Here is a 13,703-nt window from a genome sequence, read left to right as displayed (position 1 = left end):
AGGTGTGATCCTTCACGCTTCTTCAGACTTAACTGTCATGCTTAGGCCACTACAAACCAATATATCCCCCATCTTGTGAGGTTTTTTTTGGCTTATTCTAAACCTAGATGTCTCCCAAGTCCTCAAATGCCAGAACCAGGAATGGTGCTGACCCTCTGACATTACTGGAACATTGCATCGGCTCAAGACAATAGGCCAATACATCCTTGCCCACACAGCCACTGCAAATGTCAAACGTGAAGGAACATTTGATTTTGGTTGTTGCCTGTTGCTATGTTTGCCATTAACGTGTCTGAAAGTTCTAATCTATTACTTACAGCCTACGGAAATACGCGAGGTCAAAAGAATGCTTTGTTTTCGTGGGGCTCTGAGGGAAATCTGCTAGAGATGCACAGCACAACATAGAAAAGGAAAACTGGATTTGATCCCCATATCTGAGCCTCAGAGTTTCCCCATTAGTTTCCCAGACTATCATTACTTTCCCTTGTGGGGCACAAAAGAGAATATATGGGAACACACATGGTAAGCTAGAAAGAGCTATTAAAACCATAGGTATTATGGAAGTATGATCTTCAAAAAGGTAGCTATACATACAGTATTTTATTTTTGGTTTTATTGGGGTTTTTTTTTTTTTTTTGGCCACGCTGCACTGCTTGCAGGATCTTAGTTCCCCAACCAGGGATCAAACCCATGTCCCCTGCAGTGGAAGCGTGGAGTCCTAACCACTGGACTGCCAGGGAAGTCCCTACATACAGTATTTTAAATATCCTTAATTCTTGCCCTCAATTTGAGCTACCTCTGAATTAATTACTGGTTTAAAAAATGCTCTCAATTTTTAATTATAGCTAGAAAATTGGTTTTTAAATTCTTTCTCGTTGCCTCATGGTTTTAAAAACACAGTTATATAATTACCTTTGGTAACAGGCAATAGTAACTGTAATTGCCTAATAATTTAAAAAGCCAACAACTGTTCCTAGGTCAGTTAACTAATCATGTAACCAGTGAGACTACTGCTTTCTCAAATGTGTATAAAGAAACTGGTTTATATACATTAAACATTAAAAGACATATGAACTGTGACGTTACACAAGGCGTTGACTCTGCCTGGGCCTGTTTCTTCCTCTAAGACTAATCCTAAAGGTTGCTAAAAAACCTTTTCAGCATCAAAACCCTGTTCTATCTGTAATAAGAATCTTGAGTGGTTCTATTAAGACTAAATCTTATAGGCAAAGGTTAACCACCACCAAGCTGTAGGGCCCAAGATCTTTCCTTTTCTGTAAGCAAAGCTGAAACTCTCTCAGCACTTTTTTCCTTTTTCTTTTCTGAGTTTTAAATAAGAAATCATCTCACTTAAAATCCATCTCAAAGTGCTCAACTGAGCATAACTATCGTGGCTCTGTGCTTGCTCAAGTCTACAAAGACTGAATACAGTATTCACGGTGATTACCACTACAAATTGCACTGTCCCTTTAGATGTTCAAGTACTCATCGTTTTCTTAAAGTGGATAAGCCCTATCCTCAATTAAGGAAATACACAAGGAATGGAAATGTTCCAAATTACCCAAATCTTCTATTATAAATCAATTATAAATGAATCTCAGACACAAGGAAGATGTCAACACATTAAATTCCCCAAACTCAAAACAACTGCATCAAAAAATAAAAACAAAACCCAAACAAGATACATGTGGTATTCTTGGTTAGAAAGACTTTAGCAAAAATATAGCAACTAGTGGGTTTTAAGCTATGTCAGTGAGTAAAGCGGTCTATAGAAAATTTTGAGAATTTGAAGGGAAACATCACATTTCCCTGTACCCCTGTGAAAGTCAGGAGCAAATCTATAAAAACTGGTCAACCATTAATAGGAATAAAAGATAAAAACAGTATCAGTACAGTACAGAAGAATATATAGTTTTTTGTAAGCAAAATGCTTCAAAACGTTTCTCATGTTGAGTTAAAAATCAAATGCTAGAGTGCCCAGTGGATGTCACTGAAGTCCCCAGGGTCTCCCAGCCCCCCCTCTGCTTCTAAGTAATTCATGAAGGCAGCCATGGCTGTGTCGTCATTGTCACAGAGGGCATCAAAATCCAGCTGGGCTCCTTCTCCTATTGAATTAAAATACAGGCTTATGTAAGTACATTTGGAGGTTAAAAAATGAGTTATCAAAAATGGCAAAGCAAGGCTAGGTAGGATACCATACAATGTATTATTGAAGGCAAAGTATACGTCTTAAATTGCAGAAGCCTGATACATTTTTAAATGGGTCGCCTATTTTTATAACAATCTGCTGTCAGATAAATTGAGCTTCACTCATTTGATGCACATAAGTGAGCTAGTCTACGAGCTTTCTAATAGAAAATAAAAGCTAAGAGGTACAGACTCCCAGACAGTTGGAAGCTAGGGGTTGGGGTTTATTCATGTGTGTATATAGAGGCTTGAAGGAGAAATTTAACTTTAATCTGCCTTGTGAAAATACTCTGCTTGTTTAACCCCAAAATGAGAAGGCTGAGACAAAAGCATCTTCCCCCAAATTCGAAAGACTCTTATAAAAGTGGGGGGGTCCCCAGATTTTTGACTGAAAAAGGAAATAAGGAGGAACCATGGAAATGAGATTTAAATTAGAGATAAGGAAGAGGTTCTAGAAATTCAGGGTTAAAACACAGCTACAGATTAATCGAAGTTTTCTAGGTATCTTTCAGAGTACAATAGAATTTGCGATGATTAATATGTGGCTCTCTGTGAAGCTGATGTCCAGGTTCCTTGAAGTCCTTTGATTCTCTTTAACATACATTTTCAGGAGATCAGAGTCAGTTATGGGGGGGGGGTATAAAATTGTGTCATTTCAATTTCCTTCATTTGGACTTTGCATAAACATAGTTAAAATGAATAATTACATCTTAAACATTTTATGATTGGTATCTTTAAAAATTCTTTTTCTTAAGAATGGACATTTTCCCCTAAATACAAGAGCTTTAGTTTTATTGCAATTGTGTGTTTTAATAATACCCATAACTGATTCAGTGGATAATCAAATTTCCAATGACAGGTCCATTAAGTAGCATACACTTAAAAATTAACAGCATGATTACTGTATTTATGATTTTGAAAGAAAAACTTAGTTATTTTTATTGAAGTATAAAAAATATGTTATAATGTGTTAGTTTCTGGTGTACAGCAAAGTGATTCAGTTTTATACATATATGTTTTATATGTATAAAACTGAATCATTTTATATAAAATATATATGTATTCTTTTTCAGATTCTTTTCCATTATAGTTTATTACAATATATTGAATATAGTTCCCTGTGCTATACAGTAGGACCTTGTTGTTTATCTATTATATGTATAGTAGTTTGTATCTGCTAATCCCAAACTCCTAATTTATCCCGCCTCGCCTTTTCCCCTTTGGTAACCATACGTTTGTTTTCCATGTCTGTGAGTCTATCTCTGTTTTGTAAATAAGTTCATTTTTTTGGATTCCACATATAAGTGCTATCATATGATATTTGTCTTTCTCTGTCTGACTTACTTTACTCAGTATGATAATCTCTAGGTCCATCCATGTTGCTGTAGATGGCATTATTTCATTACTTTTTATGGGTGAGTAATATTCCACTGTGTATATAAACCACATCTTCTTTATCCATTCATCTGTCAGTGGACATATAGGTTGCTTCCATGTCTTGGCTATTGTAAATAGTGCTGCTATGCACATTGGGGTGCAAGTATCTTTCTGAATTAGTTTTCTCCAAATATATGTCCAGGAGTGGGAATGCTGGATCATATGGTAGCTCTATTTTTAGTTTTTAAGGAACCTCCGTACTGTTTGCCATAGTGGCTGCACCAATTTACATTCCCACGAACAGTGTGGGAGGGTTCCCTTTTCTCTCCACCCTCTCCTGCATTTATTATTTGTAGACTTTTTGATGATGACCATTCTGACTGGTGTGAGGTGATACCTCAGTGTAGTTTTGGGAAAAATCTTAGTTTTAAAGTTGTTTGCATCTCTAGAAATTTCCTAAGCCTGAAAATATAGTGATTAAGAAAGAGTTTTTGGAAAACCAAAATGGCAGGCAGTTGCCAAAGAAAACTTACCAAGGAGTGGTTCATGCCTGTGGGGAGCAACAGCACTTTGGTTGTGCTTTGTAGCCTGTAGCTCCCCTATTTCAGAAGGACTTAGTGTAGTCAGCTCCTTATTTGACATCTGTAAAGAAAGAATAATAAATAGAAAGTTTCCTATTTGAATGAAATAAAGACCTCTTAGCAGTTTTCAGATGTGGGCATTCTGGCAATGCCACCACTGCCATCAACAACATGGCCGCTCATGCTTCGTATTCTGTGCTAAGTACTCCACAAGCATCATCTCGTTTCATGTTACACATGTCGTGAGGTCAGGCACCTGAGGCCTAAAGAGTCTAATATCTTGCCCAAAGTGTTGGAGCTATGATTCTAACCCAAGTCTACCTGACTTCAAAGCCCCCGCATTATTCATAACCATAACTGAATTACATACATAAGGAAAAGTTTTCGATTAAAAATGAAAAGCTATTTCAGTTTTTTTTAAATGATGATAAAATAGTATCTCATATGAAACTACAATGGGAAATACTGCTTTGGAGTAGGGAATGGAGTAAACCAGAGACTTTTACCAAAATGTTACCATACTGTTTAACAGTCACAAGACAAACAATCTAATGTTCATGTAGCTCATCAAAAGAAGAAATCATTTACCTATGTTGTCTATTCAGTTGATGAACTTTGCCATAGAATGACTATATAACGTACACTACTTGTAGAGTCTTGTGTGTTACAAGGACTTAAATCCCTGTTTCTGGCATATTGTCTGGCACAAAATGGGTACCCAATAAACATTTGCTAAATGTATGAGTAAAACTGGCAAATACTAGATCAAAAGCCTATATTAATATAAAAAGATACTTTCAAGTTCCCTTTTGTCCCTAGTCAGATTTAATTTCTCTTTTCTCCTATATTCTTATACCACTTAGTTTATATACCTACTTTAGAGCTTTTTGTTGTCTGGGATACATCAGAACTGTATACGGGTCTTCCACATTTTCAGCACTATGTTCAGTCATTTTTGTATATGCAACAATGCACTTCAAATAGCTAGTATTTGTTCAATTGAATTAAATAGTAGGTAGTACTTAGTTTGTAGCTTATATTATTTAAACATCTTTCCAGATCCTAAGGAGTATATTTAATCCACGGAATAGAATCTATTAAAATAACAGTAATAGCTACCATTTATTGAGCACACATTGTGTCCCAGGCACTGTGAAGTTTTTGTTTCTTTGTGTATTAAATCATTTAATTCACACACCACTCCAAGAGACTGGTGCTATTATTAATCCCTTTTTACAAATGAGGAAGTTGAGGTGCAGAGTTTAAATAACATGCAGGAGGTTACCCAGAAGTAAGTGTCTGAATCACAACTTGGACCCAGATAGTATGGTCCCAAGCGTCTTCCTCTTAACCACTATTCTACATTGCCTCTTAAAAACTCTGAGCTAAGTAGAAAGGGTTCATTCTTTACAGGATGGCCTCTTTTCTCAAAAGAAATAATCAACAAGGAGCAATGTTATTGTTCATTTATTTCACGAATATTATCACTTACAATGGTACTTACATTCCTGCAGTTTATAGTGTGAGTATCTTTCAATAAATCTGTTGGACTTGAATCATCAAGGGATGAAGAAGACTGTAACCTTCAAAAAGTGACACATAAAACATTTTATGTGTCTATTTATATATATGTTAGAAAATTTTCTCCTCTGAATACATAATCTAACTGTTAAAAATACAGGGAGGAACCTAAGACTGAATATCACAACAGTTTTCATAATCAGACTGACTCGTTCAGTGCCAGCCTTATTTTTGACTATGGAGTGCTGAAAACACTATAGTAAATAGAAACAAACTCTGAGGTGAAAGCTCTTAAGTAAATCATGCTACCTGTCTTAATACAGCACGTGGCAAAGTAATGGAATAACAACATGGTTCAAAATAGGCATTCAGTTCCTTATCAGGATACTGAAAAGCAGAACTAAGAATAAAGAAAGATTTCTTAACATCCTGCAACCTTGTTTTTAAAGTAGAAAATGCGTCATACTTTTACTATAATAGGTCATCCCCAGGTCCAAAATCAATGAAACACATAAAGACAAAAACATAATCATACGCTTTGATCATAAATCTCTTCAAGACTTAATATGTAAAACTGACAGTGTCATATAATATATTATTAAATGCTCAATTATGTGAAACATAATGGCATAAACGTAACTTTATGTCCTTTTGTATTCCCAAGAAGGCAACTGACAAAGTATAGAGGGAGAAATTAAAACAGAAGAATGAAATGAATTAGGTAGGAAACACAGACGAGAAGATCAGTGACATGTCTTAGAGATTTTTCACAATGTAATGTATATAGCTTGGCTGGCTTCCCATCTGTGGTTCATGGTTTAAAATCACCATCTGCTCAATTAGCCTTTGTTTAAAGATGAAAACTATCTGCCCCCACATGCACATCACTGCCAGATTAATCTTCTGAAATATGGCTTTCTTCGTATTAGTCACTGGGCAGAAACTTGCTATTTAAGTCCCTCCACTACTTGACTTCCCCTTAGTTAAAAGTCCCTTTAGGGCCTCCCTGGTGGCGCAGTGGTTGAGAGTCCGCCTGCCGATGCAGGGGATACGGGTTCGTGCCCCGGTCTGGGAGGATCCCATATGCCGCGGAGCGGCTGGGCCCGTGAGCCATGGCCGATGGGCCTGCGCATCCGGAGCCTGTGCTCCGCAACGGGAGAGGCCACAACAGTGAGAGGCCCGCATACCGCAAAAAGAAAAAAAAAAAAAAAAAAAAAAAAAAAAAGTCCCTTTAACCAAGTTAAAACTCAGTTGCTCAGCAACCTGACTCTTCTCTCAGTGAATCTCCTTGATGTTTGCTGAAACCACCATGCTCTCTCCCGCTCACCTCCATACATTGGCCGAGGTGCCTCCATATATAAATGCTCTCCCCACTGCATCCTGCAGCTGCACCCAGCTAGCAACTTTGGCTCAATTTCCACTTTCTTTACAAAGCCCTTCCAGCATATACAGTCAAATGATTTTCAACAAGGGTGCCAACACCATTCAGTTGGGGAAGGAACAGTCTTTTCAGTAAATGCTGTGAGAAAACTGAATATCCACATGCAAAGGAAGCTGGACTCTAACCCTACTCAGGGTAATGTTTTGGTCGAACTTTGTCCTACTTAGTACAAGTATTTACAATTCACTCCAGAAATACATTTTAAGCTTTTATTATGGAAAACTTAGATATAAAAATAGACAATATAATGAAATCTCTAATACCCACCAAACAGCTTCAATAATTATTCTTTCCTAATCTTGTTAAATGTATTTAACCTGAAGTCATACTTCCTCTCTCCTCCCAGACATTTCACCATTTAATCTGTAAATACTTCTCACTGCAAAAATACTGATTTAATTGATTATGGGGTGCTGTCCATGATATAACTGTTCTCTGTGGGTATTACACATATCTCTTTAAAAAAATTGAATTCCAGGGGCTTCCCTGGTGGCGCAGTGGTTGAGAGTCCGCCTGCCGATGCAGGGGACACGGGTTCGTGCGCCGGTCCGGGAGGATCCCACATGCCGCGGAGCAGCTGGGCCCATGAGCCGTGGCCGCTGAGCCTGCGCGTCCGGAGCCTGTGCTCCGCAACAGGAGAGGCCACAACAGTGAGAGGCCCGCGTACCGCAAAAAAAAAAAAAAAAAAAAAAAAAAATGAATTCCAAAACATTGCCTTTCTAAAATCCAGAAAAATTCTGAGTTCAAAACCTATCTGGTCTAAAGGGTTTTAGATGAGCAATTATGGGCCTGTATATACACATATTAACATATATCCACACATATCTTTCTTTTTTCTTATACAAGTGAGTTATTATACATGCTATTCTTTTGTTGTATTCCTGTGCTTTTTTCTATTAACCAGATAAAGCTCTTGCCATATTAGTATAAACAGAGCTACCTAATATTTAACTGTTGCAGAGTATGCCATTGTATGGATATACCATAATAAGTTATGGTTATGGTAAAGATTTAAATATTTAAATCACTACTTAAACAGTGCAGCAAGAAACAGTCTTGTTCATGGGTCTCTGCGCAGTTGTGTAAGAATTTGTTCCTGGGGTAGAGTTGCTGAGTCTAAGATCATATACACTTATATTTTTGATGGTGTAGTCAAATTGCGCTTCAAAGAGCTTGCACTAGTTTATATTCCCATGGACAGTTTAAGAGGGACTGTTTCCTCAGACTCTCACTAGTATTACCAAACTTTCAAATCTTTGACAATCTCCTAAATGAAAAAATGTATGTCATTATTGTTTAATTTTGTATATATATAATTTTAACTGGGGTTGAGCAATTTTTAGTTTCTTGGCCATTTACATTTTTATTTTCTATTTATGTCCACTCTCTAAATTTTTTATTGAGTTATTAAATAACTCCTTTAATAACTTTACTCTTTATTCTACACATAAAGTTTAATATATATAAAATTATACAAAGTTTAATATAAAATTCAATAACTTTATTCTTTATACTACAAATCTCTTCATGTATTAAGATAATGAGTACATTTTATCATATGAAGTACATTTTCTGTGTATAATTTGTCTTTTAACCTTGCTAATTATAGTTATGTTTAAGTTTTGAGTTCTTATACAATTAAATTTATCCATTTTTTTCTTAATAAATTCCGGATTTTGTGTGATGTTTAGAAAGGACTTTCCAAACTATGTTGCTACTGTAAAGGTGATCTTCTCTTCCATTATATTATTGAACTGGTTATTGTTTGCATATAGGAAACCTATTGATTTTTTAATATTGGTTTTGTAAATATGATGATAATTTTACTTGTGAAAGTATTTGCAGCAATAAAACATTACCTTTGTAAGTCCAGAAGTTCACTTGCAATATCTGTTCCGATACTACCAGCACCAAGTACTGTTCCCGTAGACATTCCAGACCCACTAATGCAAGACTGTCTAGAGGATCCTAAATAATAACAGAAGGAAAGATTCAATAGAGGGCTTTAAGAAATATATAACTTTGGTCAATATCTTTCTTTCAATTCAAATATATTTCCTATTTCCCTCTTAAAAAGTAATAGACCAGCTGCATCCTAAAATGTTAGAAATATTCATGCTTACATTACGAACATAACTCATGATGGTTTAAGATGCTTATGAAGAGTGATGTGAATCAAATATGTGGAAAGTCATTGAGGGTTCAATCATGACCTGTAACCTTTGAGTACATACAGTTCCTTCCCACTTTAACCTCCACACTAAAGCCAGAGCAACACCACTTTTTTTCTTTTATTGAAGTACAGTTGATTTATAATATTGTTAGTTTCATGTGTATAGCAAAATGATTCAGTTATATATATGTATGTATATATATTCTTTTTCAGGTTCTCTTCCATTATAGGTTATTACAAGATATTGCATATAGTTCCCTGTGCTATATGGGAAATCCCTGTTGTTTATTTTATATATAGTAGTGTGTATCTGTTAATCCCATATTCCTAATTTATCCCTCTCTCCCCTGTTTCCCCTTTGGTAACCATAAGTTTGTTTTCTATGTCTATGAGCCTGTTTCTGTTTCGTAAATAAGTTCATTTGTATTACTTTTTCAGATTCCACATGTAAGTGATATCACACAATATTTGCCTTTCTCTGAAGTGACTTACTTCACTTAGTATAATAATCTCTTTGTCTATCCATGTTTCTGCAAATTGCAATATTTCATTCTTTTTTTATGGCTGAATACTACTTTATTTTAAATATTTCCTAATATTTTAATTTTTCTTTACACAAATAATATATTAAAATATTCCTGTGGTAAAGAACTAAGATAACTCCCCCTTAGTGCTTTTCATTAATTTGACCAACAGATATTTGAGTGCCTTAATGTATAAGGAACTATGCCAGCTGCTGGGGATGATAATGAGTAAAACACCATACCTACCCTTGAAGAACTCACAGTCTATCAGTGAGCCAGTTGAGTGAACGAATAATTGCAATACAATGTAAGATTATAACAGAAGTGTGACCAAAGTACTGTGGGAATTCTGAGGAGGATAACTCAACCCACTGAAATCTTTTTTTTCTTTTTAATGAAACTCTCTAGGAGTTAAGCCAGCATTTAATTTATTTATTTAGTTTTGGCTGTGTTGGGTCTTCGTTTCTGTGCGAGGGCTTTCTCTAGTTGCGGCAAGCGGGGCCACTCTTCATGGTGGTGCGCGGGCCTTTCACCGTCGCGGCCTCTCTTACTGCGGAGCACAGGCTCCAGACGCACAGCCTCAGTAGTTGTGGCTCACGGGCTCAGTTGCTCCATGGCATATGGGATCTTCCCAGACCAGGGCGCGAACCCGCGTTCTCTTAACCACTGCGCCACCAAGGAAGCCCCTGAAATCTTTTTGATTTCACCTTGAAATTTTTCCCTCTCCAAGACAGAAAAAGATGGTAACTTAATAATAACAGTCTTAGTGATAAGTCTCCATCACCTAAAACTAAGCTTACCTTCTGATGATTGAGAGTTGCAAGGAAGCAATGATGTTTCTCCAGTATCACTATGTCCCCTAGAATTAAGAAACACCATAGGTGATTTTTATGGAAGGTGAAGGAAAATGTTTAAGCAACTACATTAAGCTCTGTGTATTTGAATTATCAGTTTTTGACCTACTTGTGTTTTATATACATATTGTTAATGTCACCATCAGAGACGGAGGTATTGATGTGCTAAGTACCAGGGCTTTTGCCAGATGTCATATTACCCTGTAATGTACATGTTTCCAAAGATACAAACTCTCAGCTCATATTCTAATGATAAGGAGACAAGAATTACTGGGATGAATAATAGAATTATTGGGATGGGTAATTAGTACCTGCTGGAGGTACTAAGAATTGGGGGCTCTTTTTTAAAATATTGTACATAAGGAAATAGAATTGGCTTGATAAAACCTTATAGCAATTTTAAAGAGAAACATAGAAAAATAATACTTAGAACAAGGCCATGCTAGCATGTTGAGCAAATCAGGAAAAGGTGGCTCTTCCTTCAGGCTGACACAGCAATAGACCAGGGCTTGGAAGGCAGTGAACGGGCTGGATTTCTGCTTATCCCTCAGCCAAGTACTCCTGCACAATCATATTTGTTCCCAAGGCTCAGAAAATGGACATGCAAAAATGATGTGGAGGGCAAAACAGTTTCTTACCATTTTGAACAGTTTAAAGCCACATCCACATAGTTTTTTTGAAGGACAAAGCAAGGCCATGAAGGGTAGGAAACAATTGCCTGAATAAATGCATTTACTGTCACATTTTATACTAAGCCAAAAGGAATTTTTTATAAAAGGGCAAACTTTTAGCTTAATTCTGAAAACTAATGCCAATGAACAGTGAATGAATTACTCAAAATATATACTCAAGTTCCAAAGCCAGAGAATCACACAGGTTTTTTTTTTAAATCGAAGTATAGTTGATTTACAATGATTCAGGGGTACAGCAAAGTGATTAATATACATATACATATATGTATACACACATATTCTTTTTCGGTTTCTTTTCCACTATAGGTTATTATAAGATATTCAATATAGTTCTCTGTGCTATATAGTAGGTCCTTGTTGCTTATCTATTTTATATATAATACTGTGTATCTGTTAATCCCCAATTCTCGATTTATACCCCCCTTCCTCTTTGGCAACCATAAGTTTGTTTTCTATGTGAGTCTATTTCTGTTGTGTAAATAAGTTCACTTGTATCATTCTTTGGATTCTACATATAAGTGATATCATATGATATTTGTCTTTCTCTGTCTGATTTACTCCACTTAGTAGGATAATCTCTAGGTCCATCTATGTTGCTGCAAATGGCATTATACTCAAGTTATAAAGCCAGAGGATCAAACAGGTTTAATGATTTAGCAAGATGAAAAGAGGGAAGCAAAGATACTCATTTGAAATCAATATAAAGGTCTTAACAACATAAAAAATTACTTACAAAACTAAAGTGTTCACAGACACAATATATTCCAGTTCTTTGGTCCAAGGATTTGTGAAACTAAACCACTGGCTTCTTAAAGTTACGAAAGAGCCATCTTTTGCTCTGAATTTGTAGGAATCTGTAAATATTTTCTCTTTACTCTGTAGAACTTAACAAGAAAAGAAAATAATCAGCATAACAGTCTACCACTATACAAATCAATCCCTTAAGGATTAATTCAAGGTTCAGATTTCACAGGAATGAAAAATTAAGAGTTGAAGTTGTAATTAAAAAGTACCAAAAGACGATCCCGCTCAATGCATACCTGCTTTGTGCTTGTCATTCAAATTACTATGGTCATCTTGATGAAAATATTCATAACAAGAAGTTCCCAAAAGTTCCTGAGGCAGATATCCTAAAATTGCTGTTGCCCTGGTTTTAAAATTAAAAATAAAGTTCAGAATTGGTGAATGTATCCCCTTCCAGAATACTGTTGGTCCATACATGGTCAGGATAGCAGAGAAGTAGACTGGGGGGATGAGTAACCCATTTGCTTTACTGGGCTCCTTTGGCTGCCCTAGACCCAGATTAGAGCTGCAAAGCAGAATGGACACCCAGGCACCAGGCTACTCCAGAGGCCACCTACCCAATCCAGGGTATGCTACTCCTACCATTCACCAATAAAATTGTGGCCATAGACCATGTCCAGTTTCTGCACCATTGGCTAAGAAATATTTCAAGTTTACAATTTGGCTTGAACAAATTTACTGATATATCCATATCCTTACTTCATTTAAACTTTATTTCCTGTTCTAAAGCCTTAAAAAAAAATCCAGCCGTGCTACTAAGCCACATCTCTAGTAGCCTTAAATATCCCATTGAACTCTAATCGTTACGGCACATAAATGTTTACCTTTGATCAACATAGACAAATTGTCCATTCACTGCAAAACGGGTAATAAATTCAGTTGGTTTCACTTTAATCTCTCCACTGTTCTGTGGGACAATATATGGATGTAATCTTCCAATGGCAACAAGGCAGGTAAAATTACTACTGTCTTTCTTATTGTCCGTTTCTTCTTCCATTCCAACAATATTTGGAGGCCAGTTTCTCAAGTAACCAGTGCAGTGGATAGTACAGAATTTTCTATGATCTAATTCAAAGGTGAAAAAAAAAAAAGCATTTGTCAACTATATCACAATAAAACTAAAAAAAAAGATAAAAATTTAAAAAGCATTTGAACCATTATGAATTCTTAAATTTGTTACACTGACATTTATAATAGTTATAATTGTGCTATGAAATAGTCTTTAAATATGCTAAATATGAAAAGGGAATAGGATTGCATTAAAAAGAAATCATCAATCATGTTTACTTAACAACTTCATTCCTAATGGGTTATTTTTCTCAAGAACTAAACTATACGTACTACGTCAAAATGATTGTTTTAATTTCGGTTTAAATAGGTCTATAGTTATTTCGTTATTTCCAAGCTAATTTTTTAAATTACAGTACTTTATGTGTTAGAAAAAGTTAAACTTCATGCTCCCTTGCTCTCAGCTACAGAAGTATTGTTTTCAGCTTATTTAAATTTTGGTATATTATAATTTATATTCATAAATTTAAAGGATACATGG

At 35.7% G+C, this 13,703-nt stretch overlaps 1 protein-coding gene across 5 annotated transcripts in view; it reads right to left on the bottom strand.

Moving 5' to 3' along the window:
* Positions 1-598: 598 nt before the first annotated feature.
* The window catches only part of BMAL2 (basic helix-loop-helix ARNT like 2), a 102,181-nt gene continuing 89,076 nt past the window's right edge, over positions 599-13,703 (bottom strand). For all 5 annotated transcript variants that reach the window (XM_081248994.1, XM_081248993.1, XM_081248995.1 and 2 more), the window contains 8 exons: positions 12,979-13,219; positions 12,391-12,497; positions 12,084-12,234; positions 10,605-10,663; positions 8,967-9,075; positions 5,650-5,728; positions 4,098-4,206; positions 599-2,105 (listed from right to left, as the gene is read on the bottom strand). In XM_081248994.1, coding sequence (XP_081105120.1) covers positions 1,969-2,105; positions 4,098-4,206; positions 5,650-5,728; positions 8,967-9,075; positions 10,605-10,663; positions 12,084-12,234; positions 12,391-12,497; positions 12,979-13,219 — 992 coding nt within the window. In that variant the 3' untranslated portion in view covers positions 599-1,968. The remainder of the gene's footprint in view (positions 2,106-4,097; positions 4,207-5,649; positions 5,729-8,966; positions 9,076-10,604; positions 10,664-12,083; positions 12,235-12,390; positions 12,498-12,978; positions 13,220-13,703) is intronic.

The sequence above is a fragment of the Mesoplodon bidens genome (genome assembly GCF_964165515.1).
Source record: "Mesoplodon bidens genome assembly, chromosome: 11".
NCBI classification, from domain to species: domain Eukaryota; kingdom Metazoa; phylum Chordata; class Mammalia; order Artiodactyla; family Ziphiidae; genus Mesoplodon; species Mesoplodon bidens.
This window is presented reverse-complemented; position numbering and strand designations above follow the sequence as displayed.